Below are 15,684 nucleotides of genomic sequence, written 5' to 3'. Positions count from 1 at the left end.
TATCTAGGTACGTATAAGAGCAACTTATCTTGCCTTTGGTAACATTTATTTGTTATACATTTGTTTTTGACCACTCTTTCGTTCTGATGTCTATTGTAAAACATAGCGGAAAACAAATACTAACCTCTGACATTAATTTAAAATTGGCATCATCTTTTTCTTTCAGTTGTTGTAATAATCTCATATTTTGTTCCTGCATATCTTCAAATGCTTGACCTGTGACATCCATTTCACTTAAAAGGGCTTCTTCTCGCTGGATAGGGGATAAAAAAAAAAATTAAAAAAAAAAATCAAAACTTTTGGCTCTTATTTAGAATTCAATGTAATTATTAAAAAAAAAAAAAAAAAAAAAAAAATCAAACAAGTACAGTTTTGTAGTCTGTCAAAGCAGGAGACAGCATGATTAGAACAGCACTTCCTCAGTATTGTATTCCACAGATGGGTTAGTTGTTCTAAGAAAGAAAATCTGCTTGTTGAAACTTTTAGTTTAGGTACACAGAGGGAAAAATTATTGAAAGTGATGGTGGCTTGTTGTGCAGGTCTTACAGGGTACAGGAAAACCTTAGATTCAAGCTCAATCGAGCACTTAGCACGAAAATAATAAGTTATAGTCAGCTAATGTACTTCCTAACTTCTAGCATAACACTACCGGAAGCGGCAACAAGGCAAATCAGTTTCTTCACTTTTAGTGTTCTTCAGTATTCTATTGTGAAGTGATTTATTGAAATAAAATATAAGAAAATGACATTGAAAAATATACAATAAAAATTAACAAAATTATACAGATAAAAACAACACAATCTTTTTCGATAGTCATTTGCGAGGATTCTTGTGGCGGAAAGGTGGGGGAATCAAAATCGACTATTTTAAAAATATGTATTGAATACGTTTTTTTTATGATGCTTGAAATTTTATTATTTTGATTTCAATTATTTTATTTTTATATCACCGAATCTGGACCTGGTAGTCCAATCAATGACATCTGTTGTTTGTGGCCCTGACGAGATTGCGAAATTACTGTTAGTCTAAACTGTGAACAAAGGTCATGGAGCAGATAATATCCATCTGTTACATCCGAACTAGCCGTCTCTTTTTCAAGACTATTCAACATGACCCTAGCTATATACAGAGGCTGTTTCTGATGATTGGAGAATGGCTACGATGCACCAAATCTTAAAAAAAAAAAAAAAAAAAAAAAAGATCCAATCAACTAAAGGCCACATGAGCCTCACCTCTGTAACCTGCAAAATCATGGAGATGTTACTAAAACGGACAATAATAACTTATCTCACGTCAACTTCAGTAATTTCAACCACCCAGCATGATTTTATGCCAAAACAATTCTGTCTTACGAGTCTCCTAGTGACGGAAGAGTGAGTGATAAGGATAATGGACCGGGGTGACATAGCGGACAGTCTTTTTAAATTTTGCCAAGGCGTTTCACTTCAACCCCCGTCTGCTTGTACAAAAATGAAATTTAGGAAGTACATTAGCTGATTATAAAGAAATAATAAGAGAGTAGAGAAAGACTACTAACTTCTCTTCTGTAAAGAAAATGGCTGTAAGGACAAGAAGAGGACGTCCTTCACTAGATTATCTCGCAGAATTCAACTTTCGTTCCCTGACATCCTCAGTCGCTGTCTCATTTCTATGCAAATACTTATCTGAATATCATTTAAATTTGGGGTAAAAGCCTTTTTTAATGGAGTATTTCCCTTTTAATAAAAACAATACATATATTACTAATTTACATATATTATTACTAATTTATACATACATATATTATTACTAATTTACATATATTATTACTAATTTACGTATACATATATTATTACTAATTTACATATATTATTACTAATTTACATATATTATTACTAATTTACGTATACATATATTATTACTAATTTACGTATACATATATTATTACTAATTTACGAATACATATATTATTACTAATTTATACATACATATATTACTAATTTACATATATTATTACTAATTTACATATATTATTACTAATTTACATATATTATTACTAATTTACATATATTATTACTAATTTACATATATTATTACTAATTTATACATACATATATTATTACTAATTTACATATATTATTACTAATTTATACATACATATATTATTACTAATTTATACATACATATATTATTACTAATTTACGTATACATATATTATTACTAATTTACATATATTACTAATTTACGTATACATATAGTATTGCTAATTTAGTACTCTACATATCTATACTACTAAAATCCACCTTCCTTTTTGTTACCTATAAAAGCTCCATTACACTAAGATCCCTAGCTTACATATTAAGAGAAAACAAAAAATCTCTAAATCTAAAAATCGAATTTCTATTTTCTACTCTATTAATAAAGTTTCTTTTTCTTGTGAATCTACAGTTTAAATAAAAATTTTTAAAAATAGCCAAACACTTCCTAAACAAATTTGGAATTTTCACTTAAAAAAAAGAAAAAAAAGAAATCTTTATGATATATGTACACATAACAGAAAGAAAGATATATTAAAAAAAAAAAAAAAAAATCACATAAATTGAACAAGTAGTTTAAATCAAGAAAATTATTTTTGGTGCTTCTACATTATTGGAATGAGATTTTGTAGTCGATAAATGGAGTTTTCAGATAAAAAAAAAAGTTGCAACTGATTTTTTTTGTCAAATCTAATAAGTTACAATGTCAGCTTCCAAATTATGCCGTCGAAATTACCTGAATATTACTGAATTATTAAACAAAACAACTTTAATCGTGTTAGCAGGTGAAAAATTGTGGCCATCTTTGTTTAATTTGAACGGAAAATTACCTCCTTTTTGAACTATCCTGTGTTTTACGATTGTTTTCATCAAATTCTGTTTTTTTATTTTCTTTAATAAATAATTTTCTACCTTAGCGATTTTCATAATTTTTGGATATAATCATCTTAAAAATATGAAGAATACGTAGAGACCATTGTTTTCAAGTGAAATTTAGTATTCTAATTTCTGAAATTTCATCCTAATAGTGTAGAAGTGCCAAAAACGGTACTGGATTAGGACAAGATCAAAAATTACTCCAGACTAGAAATATTTCTATTCACTGCCCGAGAACGTGAAAGAGAAAACGTAATTCCAGACCAAATACAAGACTTTGCTTAGGTGCATTTGTCAGTTTCAAATTGAGTGTTATGATAGACTGCAACTAAAATTTGGTGTAAGGAAAAAAAGAAAAAAAAAAAAAAAGAAAAAAATTCAGTTTTATGATTTCTGAAATTATTGTCCCAATTCTCTAGAGGCGCATAATTTTTATATGATTTTTAGCAATTGAGTAAATTGTATCCATTATACTTTGATCTTGATAAATGGCTGCTAAAAATTATTAATTGCTAAAAATACTAAAATTTTTCCTTAATTTAAAAACCTACTTAATCAATTTATGTGATTTTTGAAATATGAAATCTTCATTCTGTAACTAGAATGTACATCAAAAAATATCTGTTTGTATTTTCTGTATTTTTGTTTTAAAAGTGTCGAGGGTTAATTATGAGAAAAAAAAAAAAGAAAAAACTTTAGTGCCAGAACCAAAAATGCATTGCAATGAGAGAGCATTTATGTTATATTTTTCTCTCTAAATGCGTAGATTGAATGAAGAGAAAACGTGTTCTTGCTTTGTTATTTACCTGCTTTTGAGCTGCTAAGTTTTTCTGCAATTCCGTTATCGTTTCTTCTAATTTTTTAATTTTCCGTATCGCATCTTCATCGGCTAATTTCCGCTTTTCTTTGCGTTCAGCCTCTTGCATTTTGCGGATATGAAACTTAAGATCTTCCACTTCCTGGCGCGCTTTCTTTTCTGCAGACATCAACTGAAAAACAAAAAAAGAAAAAAAAAACAAAAAAAAAAAAACATTGATGTCATTGTCGGAAAGAAAAAAAATAAAGGGTGCTTGTACAATATTACAAGTAAAAAAAACTCTTTGATATATTTGCGTATCATGCAAAAATAAGCATCACCACCAAAAAAATTATAGAGTAGAATTTTACTGAAAGATAAAAGTTGGTGCCCGCATTTTACTGATTCATCATTATCTCACTCTGCTTTAAAAAATTTTGCTTTTATAAATGGTGGATCGGGAAATTACGAGATAACTGATTTTTATTTTTTATTAAAATTCTATCCAATCATTCCCCCCCCCCCCATAATTTTTGGTGTAGTTATCTATTTTTGTCAAATAAAACTAAAAGATACCTCCAGAGCCCTCCCTTTGTAGAGAAATGAGAAAAGCTAAAAAAAAAAAATTAGGGTTAGTAGACAGGCTTGAACCTGTAAGGCGCAAGAGGCAAAGGAGGTGAAAAAAGCAAACGGTCTTATTGATGCATCCACCGCGATTGTGACATCACGGGCTTTTAAGATAACCGGTTTTATGCGACGTTGTTCATGCAAGGCTTGAATGACTTGCAAAAATGTTGGCGAAAAAAACAGACCCCTCCTTGCAGATAACAGTCCAGTTGACGGTGAAATAATTAATCTTTTTGGCCAATTTTTCGATATTTGTCGTCTGAGACATCACTCTTTGAAACGATACCAATTTTGTCACGTTTCGACGCGTCTGCTGGAAGTTTTTGCGACACACACACACACACATTTTGCCCTTTATATTATAGAAGAAGATTTCTGAACCTAATTCAATATTAATGTTGAAAAATAAAAGGGCTACCATTAAAATTAATGGGTGTCATTAGTTTTGGAACCATCAAAATATTTGAAAATTGAACAAAACACAAAAAATATAAATTTTATATTCAATTATTTAGCAATGCGAGTAAATAAGTTTAAAAAAAAATAAAGAGAAAAAAGAAAAATCACCTGAACTTTGTCTCTGTTTTCTTTGGACCAGCTCTTATACATGTCGAGCAGCAATTTTATATCTTTCTGACTGTCTTGATTTTTCCTAAAAATAATAATAGAGATAAGTTAGGCATAACTTGAACAAGGGGTTCATAAGATTACGGTAGAGATTAGAGATAATCTGTCACTCTTAGACAGGGACAAAAAAACAACAACAAAAACAGTCGCAAATCTAATAGGTCTCACATTGTTGGCCAAGCTCCAACTTCTGTCCCTTCGCCACATCTGTGTCTGTTTTACAAGTATTTTAATAAAATGCGCTCTGAACTCATAGCACTTGTACCCCTCTTCAACATGCATACTCCTGACCAACATAATAAGCAGCAAAATCCCACTCCCTAGGTTGAAATACCTAAATGCTAGAAAGCTTTCTATTCTAATCGATTCTTCCCTTGGACTGCCTGACTTTGGAATTCTGTTTCCTGTTTGTACAAATCTGTGGAAGTTTAAATGTAATGTAAACCGACATCTCACTACTCAACTTCCCACAGTCCCTTGTTAGACATGGTGCCAAATAATAGTCCCTTTACGTTTCAAGTGGCAATATGTCATGTCTAGGGTGAAAAAAAAAAAAAAAAAAAAAAAAATTACTGCCAATCAAAACTCCTTTCATTCTAACTAAGCAACCTCACCACACACAAAGAAAAAAAACAAAAAAACAACAACAACAACATTACACATTTTTCACACACAAAAAAATGTAAGGGATATTTTTTTTTTTTTTTTTTTACTTAAGTAAAGCTAAAAAATATATTAGGATAATAGTTAATGAGATTGACGGTTGAATGATGAAGAATACTATAAGGGGATTGAAAATCACCTACTGAAGACAATAGCAAACCCAAAAAACTGCAATTCTTCCCCCTTTATCAGAAACATTGCTCATAGAATGTGAGCATTGAAAGGTAAAATGTGAGAGGGAAGTAGGGGATACAAGATTACCAAAAATAAACTCATGGTTCAATTTCTATCCTGCAATCTGTATGCATAGCTATTGGCTTCCATGGGACTTTTTCACAGCTTTTGCTTTTTAATATTTCTATTTACTTGCATCCCCACGAGGGCAAAGTTAGACACAAGGTTAGTATTTAAAATGAGGACAATTAAGCTCCTCCAACAGAAGCACTCTAGATTGGAGCAAAAATAAAACTGCCCTGGTCTAAAAGAATTTCTTCAACGACGGAAGACAGAATAGATTAAGTGAAGCATCAGAATAGATACTACACTTTGTTTTTAGCCAAAAGTTTGTTTACAGTGTTGATGAGTGTTCCACTATTCATCAAATCAGACAAGCTACCTGGTTGGAGTTCTAATTTATTCATCAACAGCTTGGATACTGAACAGGTAGTTATTAGTATCAATAGCAAGTAAGCGAGCAGACCTATATGTGGCATAATCATGTCGACACTTTCTTGTTAGATGGCCCAAGTTAAGCAATGCTGAGCACGGTTAGTACCAGATGAGGGAATATTTGGGAATACCAGGCACTTTATGTATGTAGTAGGAGGCTGTTGACACCCTACAAAAGCTGCAAAAAACTTGATAGGTGTCCACATAACTGGGGACCGCTTATGAATTTTATATTCTCAAGAAACTTCCTCTCTTGAAAGAGGCCAGTTCAGAGTAAGTGAGCAGAACTGACCCAACTCCAAATCAATATTTTAAGATTATGAATTATAACCTCTCACAATGAGCATGGACATACTTCAGCTAATATCTATTAATAACAGAGATTTGGTATCGTTCTGAAGTCGAAACTATACTAGATTACTTCTATTAATATTTTACTATTGTTCTAAATTTAATACGTAATTCAGTTTACTATACTTTTTCAAACTAACGTACCATTTTTTAATGCATCAATTCAGTGGGAAAGGGGGTGTGGCATAATATCTGTTCTGTTGTCACAAGATCATCCTCTCAGGCCTTATCTCCTCTTTGGGGAAGTGGTGGTGTAGTATGTATTCTGCTATGATACCATCCTCATAGGCATTAAATCCCCTTTGGTACAAGTATGAATGGAAACGTAGTGTGGTATAGGTTTGTGATAATACTACCTTCCCAGGCATTACTTCTTCCTTTAAGAAGGGGGGGGGAGTGGCAGTGCAGTATATGTAGTATATGCTAATTTTCATGATACCATACTCCCCAGCTAGAAAAGGTATCCAAATGAAGATGGAATATTTTAAAATTATACTTTTGACATATTCTAATGGGGCATGATGATAAAGAGCCCTTTTGAGGGAACTCTTGAGCTCCCCAATATTTAAAAGCCTTCTACCCGTATTTCTTTGTCCTAGGGATGAGACACAGGTGCTGTTTTCATCTTGAAATGTCAGCACACATCTAAACTTGAGATTGACAGATGTTTATAAAATCTCAGCCCAATCAGAGTACACAGGTGAACAGGTCAAATCAAGTTAGCTGGCACGCAGACCGTGAAAATGTAATAAACGAGTACTACTTCGTTTCTCGTTCATGTGTATGCATATCACTCACTTGTTTGAAGGAAGAATTGTAATTTAGCTGTCGTTGGCACACATTTTAATGAGTTCAATGTTTTGAGTTGGTAAAAATGCTTCTTCAATTGTTAGAAATAAAAGAAATTCTATTCTTTGTCATTGATTTTATACAAACGTTAAAAACAAAATAGCATTTCAATCTCTTTGTTTTTAATATTTATCTATCTCTCGTGTGCACTAAGGATTTTTATCCTCGGCCACAAAGATCAAGAGATTAGACCATTCCTGTTAAGATCACGTCTATTGATTTTGCAATAGAAGTGTAGTTCTATGCAGTTCTAGGAAGTCCAGTCTCCCAAGCCTTGCCTTCTCTCTTTGAGAAGGGGATAGTTTATTGCTAAACCGCCTGAGGCGCCCTTACCAGAGAATGCCAACAGGACTGCTCAGGTACTTTTTGCAGGTCAGAGTGCCCCTCATCTGGGATGTTGACTTCTGAAGCCAACTTTCTGATTTTCTGGTGTCTAAGTTCTTACAATGGGAGAGAACTAGAATCCTGCTATCACACAACTCAGTCTCTATTACTCTTGCTCTCTCTTTCTATCACTCTTTTCCTTTCACTCGAGGAGGGAAGAAAAGCAATTCAGTTGAAGATTGGACTCCATCCGCGACAGACATAAAAAAAAGTTGCCACCGTGGATGCATTTTACCTAGCGCAATGTTTCGAGTTGGTAAAAATGTTTCTTCAACTGCTGAAATAAAAGAATTTTTATTTTTAGAAAAGAAAATGTCTTTGCCACTTATTTTAGACGAGCGTTCAATTCCAGCACAGCGGTCTTGCCAGTAATGACACCGACAGAAAACTCAGAGAAGATCCATCAACATGTAACCAGAACCGCTTAATCTAAAGGGGATGTGTCTATCATTTTTTTGCTGGTTGCCATGCTCAGAACATAACAGCCATTCTGGAGATGGCCCCCATCACACAAACAAACTAAAGCACCCTCCTCAGCAAACGACAGTAACATACCAAGGGATAAAGCATTTATGCAAAAAGAAGATACTCACTTTAGCTGTGCCCGTAGATCTTTAATAATGTCCGATTCAGACCTGCCTTTATCCCTACTGTCCACATCTTTGTCGTCTTCCTCCATCTTTTTCACAATAATTGGTTCGCACTCTTGTTTCGGTGCAATGTATACAGTCTCAGAAACATTAGCTGATGATACAGCCGCAGAAGATTCTTCTTTGTTTGTGTCTTGACTAACACCATCGGATTTAAGCTGTGAAAGATGAGAAAAAAAAAAAAAAAAAAGATAAAAACCAAAAAAAGAACTGGACACATAGCGAAATGAAGAAAGGTCTTAGTTCCCCACTGAATTCAACTTGGATGTCTTCAAGTCCAACACAAACAAATTCCTGATGAACCGCCCCCTTAAGTAATGACACTTATCAAATCTCCAATACTAATTATTACGATACTATCCCACTGATTAGTGTACACACAATAACCCTTATCCCCGAGTGGCTCCTGGGCCTTGATAAGCAGTGACCCCCATGTATAAAACAAAAAAAAAAAAAAACCAAACAAATCCATCCAAAATGATAGTCTTCTGATGTAGGGCTCTACAGACAAATTCATTGTTAGTTGACCTTTAACAACTAAATATTTTTGTATATTAGCCAAGCCCACATGATTTTTGGAATATAATACTTTTGTTTAGTGACAAGTACATACATCATAAAGATTTGTTCTGTATTTTTTTTTTATGTATGCGTAATTCTAAATATGAACTGAATTTTATGTTGACACTTGAAAGTATAAACATTCAAATTTCTTCATTTTTTTTTTTAAACAGCTTTCGTAAAAAAAAAAAATGTTCTATTAAACCTTTTATTGTTTAAATAATTTAACTTTGCTCATTTTATTTAAACTAAAAAAGAGCTTGAAAAAAACAAAAAAAAAAACAAAAAAACATTTTACACTCAGTAATGAGCTTTGGAAGATTGTCAGTGTTAAAAAAAGAAAAAAGTTCACTATTATAAAGATTCTTACCTTATTTAATTCATTATTTGCTTCTTTGAGTCGTCTCTTGTACCTTGCTGCTTCACCTTTCAATTGTTGGTTGTGGTTTTGCAAGCTCTGTATCAAATGACGCATTTCCCTGTGAATTGGGCCTGTTAAAAATTACACAAAGATGTAATGGTTTTTTAACATGCATCATCATATTCGATTTAACACCCATTTTACATGCCCATATTTGTTGGACAGCTTTATGAATTTGACTTCCAGACTAACCTATCTCTGACGAGATCTTTATCTTTCTTTCTTTTAGATCCATTTCCATCACTTCTTCCTATCTTAATCTTGACCATTCCCTGTAAACTGAACATTCTATCTTAACTATTCTACATCTAACGACCCAAGTCTTTCAACATGGCAATATCATATGAAGTCTCCCATTCTGAACACATCCCTCTAGACTATTTCAGATTTAATTTTCCTCCGAGATCAGAACTGAACCTCTTTTTAAGGCTCATTGTACCATTCTCATATCATTTCTCTCCATGCAACACATGTCCTCAACCCTCACTGGTCAGGTTTCACTTTCATGTATCATACCATGTACACATGCCTGTCCTTTTTCTTTAGTCTACAGTGATAACTCTCTGCTAGTTAGTAATGACAATGCTCTCTGCAACTTACTCCATTCAAGTCAAAACTCTTGTAATCACACTAGAACCTGCTCCACTCTGTGCTCCAATAACATCATCAAAGTAAAATATTTCTCAACAAATTCAATGGATCCACATCCAAATATACTTGGCAAAATATTAAGTTTCATATTTGAAAACATAATTCTTCCAAGCTTAATACGTTTCTAAATATATGCCAAGAATTTTGTCCCCCCCCCTTTGTTTTTCCAGCATAATCTCATCCATTCCAGAGAAACCTGTAGACCTGCATCCATTAATACAGATATTCTTCGTCCTGAGGTGATTTTTATCTCCACTTGACATTAATACAGATCTGGTCCAGTCGAAGAATAGTTTCACAGAGATTATTGTGCAGAATGCATTAGCCTTCCTCTCGATCACTTCCCAGTGACTTCAAATTTAAAAGTGAGGGTGCTTATCTAGTTTTATCCCAATATTAAAAAAAATCATAATTGCACAAAAAACTGTGTACATATCTGTTAGGTTTAAAAAAAACAAACTGTGCACCAAAATTTATGCAAATACATCTAATATTTAGTTATTAATTTAAAATAAAATAAAATTTGATCCATAAACAATTTCTAGCCAATATTATTATGATGAGCATGTGTGAATTAAAGTTTGAATTATGTCCCTTGGCCATTGACCTTAATGTAAGCAGAAACTGACAGACGAGGCATTTTACTATTAAAATGTATTTTTTTCCTTGTTTACAAAAAAGTACTTGACGGATTTAGCTAATTTTTTTGTCTTTTTTTTATTTTTTAAACCTAACATCTCTGTACGTAATAAAATTTTTGTGCCTTTATATGGATGTGGAAATATAAAGACGTACCAGTTTGTTCATTTGCAGCCAATGTTTGTTCAAATTCAATCCTTAACATCTCGTATTCTTTTCGCACTTGAGCTAATGTATCTTCCAGTTGTATTAATTCTGTACGCAACTTCTTTTGACATGTTAATTCATCACTCTGAAAAATAAAATAAAATACAGGGATGTAAGTGAACAATAGCAAAAATATATCTGAAATTGAAATGAATATCTCAATATGGGAACCTTCCACCTCTATTTCTCAACCCATTAGTATACCAGTGGCATTCACTCTAGGAGAGTTAAACTGGTTTCTACCGGAGAAGGAAGTTTCATGGGAATGTCCAAGTCCACAAGCAGTTCCCAGTCACATGTTTATCTCGATTAGGGGAGATGACAGCTTAGGTTTTTGCTGTTTATGCAGGGAGGTGTCAATATCCACCTATATACAGCACCTGGTATTCCCAAACGGTCACCCATTTGATACTGGTCAGGTTCAACATTGCTCAACTTCGGTGATCTAACAAGAACCAGTATTTGAACATGATTATGGTGTCAGGGGTTCATTCATAATCGCTTATACAAAAAAGTAGAATCTCATTTTTTAGTAGAATCCAGTTTTTTTTCAGGCTAAAAGTATCAACTGATACGTTTTAAAGGAAGCATTCATTGATGAAAGAAGTTTCTACCTCCCTCACTAACCATGAATCGTTTGAAGTATGGCAAAATTAACATTTTCAGGGAGATGGAGGAGAAAGGAAAGTAAAACAAAACAGAAGAAAGAGAAAGTGAGAGAGAAGAAGAAACATAAAGAAAGAGATAAAATCAACTAAAATAGTGAAAAAATAAGGACAGCTGTACTAATTCAACATTTTCTTATAGTAAAACGGACAGAATTCCACCAAAAAAGAGAACTCAATTAGGTTGAGAAGTTCTTGCAGAATTTTTAATTTTGATTTCAAACGATGTATTTTCAAATAAGTTTTCGTTATAATACCTTTACTTTATATATCATTTTAAAAAAGTGTCTTGTGTTCTGTATACTCATTTAAATTACAATAGTTTTAAAACAATTTTTTTTTTTTTTTTTTATTTTTTTTTATTACATTTTCACCCCAAACAAGGCAAATTGCCACTTTGGTGTAGGGGGCTACTATCAGGGGCAACAACTACTGGGGTACTATGTAGGGATTTGGGCAGCAAGGTGTCGGTTCACGTTACACTTGAACTTCTGCACGTCAGTACTGTTGGGGAAGCAGGGACCTGGAATGGAATTCCAGAGTCTTGCGGTTCTGGGGAAGAAACTATTGGAGTAAAAAGATCTTTTACATCTAGGGACCTCTACAGTGTGGGGGTGGGATCTAGTAGCCTGTCGGGTTTGTCGAGGGTGCTCGCGTCGTGGGGGCACAAGTGATTGCAGTTCATCAGAGCATTCACCACTAAAATACTTGTAGAACAGGCAGAGGGATGCAACATTTCGTCGATGGGACAGAGGCTGAAGCTTAGATGCCAGTTCAGGGCCTATCAGATTTGCGACTCTCTTTTGAACCTTGTCAAGGAGCGAGAGACTAGTAGCAGATGCACCAGCCCAGATGTGGCAGCAATACTCCATACATGGGCGAATGGTGGCCTTATAGAGGTACAGGATACTTTCGGGTGTTAGTAGTTTTCTAGCACGGTAGAGAGAGCCCACCTTTCTTGCAGCGGCCCTGGCAATGCCTTCAATGTAATTGTTCCAACTCATGTTTCCTGTGAACGTTAGGCCAAGGAGTTTGAAAGATGGACTCTCAGATAAAGAGTCGTTGGCCATTGCTATTGGTGGTAGAGAGGGTTTCTTGTAATTATTGAATGAAACTAGTTTAGTCTTGGCAGCATTGAACGCGACCAACCACTTTTGTCCCCATTCCACTACAGATTGGAGGTCTTCCTCTAGTGTTTCTGCCATTTCTTTAGAAATGTGTTCATTCGTCTTCCTGTCGTGTCTGCCATAGAGTGTAGTGTCATCAGCATATATACCCATCTCAGAGGCAATGTTGTCGGGGAGGTCATTTATGAATATCAGGAACAATAGAGGTCCAAGGATAGAACCCTGGGGCACTCCCGCATTTATATCATATTGTTTAGATGTGCGACCGTCGAGGACTACCTGGATTTTTCTCTTATCTAAGAAGGATTTAATTATGTTAAGTATTCTACCAGTGATACCGTATGATCTGATTTTACTGAGGAGACCCTCATGCCATACCCTGTCAAAAGCCTTAGATATATCTAGAGCTACCGCTCTGCCTTCCCCCGCTTTGCCACGTCTTATTTTCAGAATTTTGAATACAAGATGTAAAAAATGCAAATTTGCACAATTTTTTCATTTCAATTCAAGTTAGACCGAAAAGCTGCTGAAACAGCTCACAATATCAACAAAGCGTTTGGTCCAAGAAGCACTACTGAATGCACAGCACAATGGCGGTTTAAGAAATTTCATGGTGGCAATGAGAGTTTTGAAGGTAATGAGTGTAGTGGTCGACCATCGGATGTTGACAACAATCGATTAAGAGCCTTAGTTGAAGCCAATCCCTGCATAACTGTTCGAGAACTTGCTTCTCAACTAGACATAACATATATGAAGATCTCCAACTCCTTGAGATTGGAAAGACCAAAAAGTTTGATAAATGGGTGCTTCACAAATTGAACAATCAAAAGAAATGCTGTTACGAAATGTCATCTTCCCTTTTACACAAGAAGAACAACCTGGGTGCGAATTGTGATGAAAAGTGAGTTTTTACGACAATCGGTAATGCTCAGCTCAGTGCTTACACGCCAATGAAGCTCCACGACACTTCCCAAAACCAAAGTTGCACCAAAAGAAGGTTATGCTGACTGTTTAGTGGTCTGTGACTGGTCTCATCCATTAGTTTTTTTGAATGCAGGTGAAACCATTACAGTGGAAAAGTACTGTCAACAAATGGATGAAATGCATCAGAAATACTGACAACAACATACAGTATTAGTCAACAGAAAAAGCCCAATTCTCCTCCACAATAATGTCTGACCGCATGCTGTTAAACCAACCCTGCAGAAATTGAACGAATTGGGCTACAAAACACTGCCTCATCCATTATACTCTCCAGACCTCTCACCTACAGACTACCACTTTTTGAAGCATCTCACAATTTTCCGCACAAGAACTGCTTCAAAAACTTAAGTGATATAAAATACGCCTTTGGCGACTTCAATGCCACCAGAATTGCAAGATCTTTTATTTTATTAGTATAAATACACTTGTTTTGTGTTGGCAAAAGTGTGTTGATTCTGATGGTGCTTATTTCGATCAATAAATTTTTTTTTGAGTCAAGATATGTTCATCTGAATTTAAAAGTTAAAAACGCAAGAACTTTCTTGTTAACCTGATAGAAGATGGGTGTGTGGAGGGGTCGACATTGTACGAAAAATAAATAAATAAAAGAGGTTCCGCAATTGTCGGTCAAGCTCCAACTTTTGTCCAGTCGCATCGCTGTACCGGTTTTACACGTACTTTAGTGGAATGTGCTCTGATGAACTCGTAGCACTTATTCCCCTTCACTGTACATACCCCTGACTAACGCAAAAAGCAGCAAAATCCCACTTGTTCACTGTTGAGGTTCCTAGATGCTTTCTAATTCTAATAGCTTGTTCTATCGGTTGGTTGGTTGTTTTTGTTTTACGGCATATCAACCCTTTTCAGGTTATTTAATGCCGAATCCAATTATTTTGAAGAATAATTTTTTAATTAGAATATATTTGTTGTTTTCAAGTTGGTTTCTATTTAACCCATAGTTGGGACCATAACAGGTACTACCACTCCGGGTCAGAGTGGACCTGAGAGCAATGGCAATTAAAGGGTGGCTCCACACTCTCCAAAGCCCGTAACTGGGGCCTCACCACTGGATATAGTTTAAGGTCATATCCAGGACCTGTTCTATCGGAATGCTAAAATTTGAAATTCCTTCCCTATTTCCTGCTTCCCAGACTGTACTAACATGCAGACGTTTAAATGTAATGTGAACAGACATCTTGCTGCCACACTCCCCAATTTGAGACACAATTCCAAATGGTAGCCCCTTACGTTTCAAGTGGCAATATGCCTTGCTTGGGTTGAACGAAAATCAATAAAAATCGTGTGGCCTTATGTGAGAAGTCTGTAAGTATTACCTCCATCTGTTCTATGTGTCTTAAATGTACGTTTTTGCTTGTTTGTAAGAGGTTTCTTGTTTCTTCGTGCTGCGTCTTAAGCTGCATGCTTTCGTTGAAAAGGACCGAGAACTGTGACTGAAGACATTTGTATTCACTGCTTTCCATTATGACATGTTCAGGAAGATGTTGAAGCTGAAACACAAGATGAGCAAGTTTTTAAAATAGGGACAACTAGCAGTGTCAGACAATATAACTATAATAACACGCAGGAAATTAAATTTAATGAGAACAAACATCTTGTTTACGCCTCCTCCCCAACCCCTTCAAATCTAGCCTGATTATTTTTGTTTTCAAAATCTCAATATTTCTAAATTAACATAATAACCTCAAATATTATCTGATTGCGTGTTCTCTGGAAGAAAAGGGACATTTAAATCGAAAATGACGACGAAGGATATATATCGGACATATACAATGTTTCTGACTATTATAAACAGTAGAAACTGTAAGAATTATGTTTAGAAAAAAAAAATATGAAAACCAAACTTGAAAAGCTAAATTAATTTAAACCAATGTGTAGACACACATCGTTTGCTATTTTAAAAA

At 34.4% G+C, this 15,684-nt stretch overlaps 1 protein-coding gene across 1 annotated transcript in view; it reads right to left on the bottom strand.

Moving 5' to 3' along the window:
• LOC145268333 (E3 ubiquitin-protein ligase Bre1-like) overlaps positions 1–15,684 on the bottom strand; it is a 64,483-nt gene that overhangs the window by 15,284 nt on the left and 33,515 nt on the right. Inside the window, exons 9-15 of the mRNA XM_080123825.1 lie at positions 15,097–15,270; positions 10,936–11,071; positions 9,439–9,560; positions 8,451–8,665; positions 4,882–4,966; positions 3,698–3,880; positions 125–253 (exon numbers count right to left, since the gene is read on the bottom strand). Of these exons, the coding sequence (XP_079979951.1) occupies positions 125–253; positions 3,698–3,880; positions 4,882–4,966; positions 8,451–8,665; positions 9,439–9,560; positions 10,936–11,071; positions 15,097–15,270 (1,044 nt within the window). The remainder of the gene's footprint in view (positions 1–124; positions 254–3,697; positions 3,881–4,881; positions 4,967–8,450; positions 8,666–9,438; positions 9,561–10,935; positions 11,072–15,096; positions 15,271–15,684) is intronic.

This window comes from Euprymna scolopes, chromosome 43 (genome assembly GCF_053919585.1).
Source record: "Euprymna scolopes isolate OS-2025 chromosome 43, ASM5391958v1, whole genome shotgun sequence".
In the NCBI taxonomy this organism is placed as follows: Eukaryota; Metazoa; Mollusca; class Cephalopoda; order Sepiida; family Sepiolidae; genus Euprymna; species Euprymna scolopes.
This window is presented reverse-complemented; position numbering and strand designations above follow the sequence as displayed.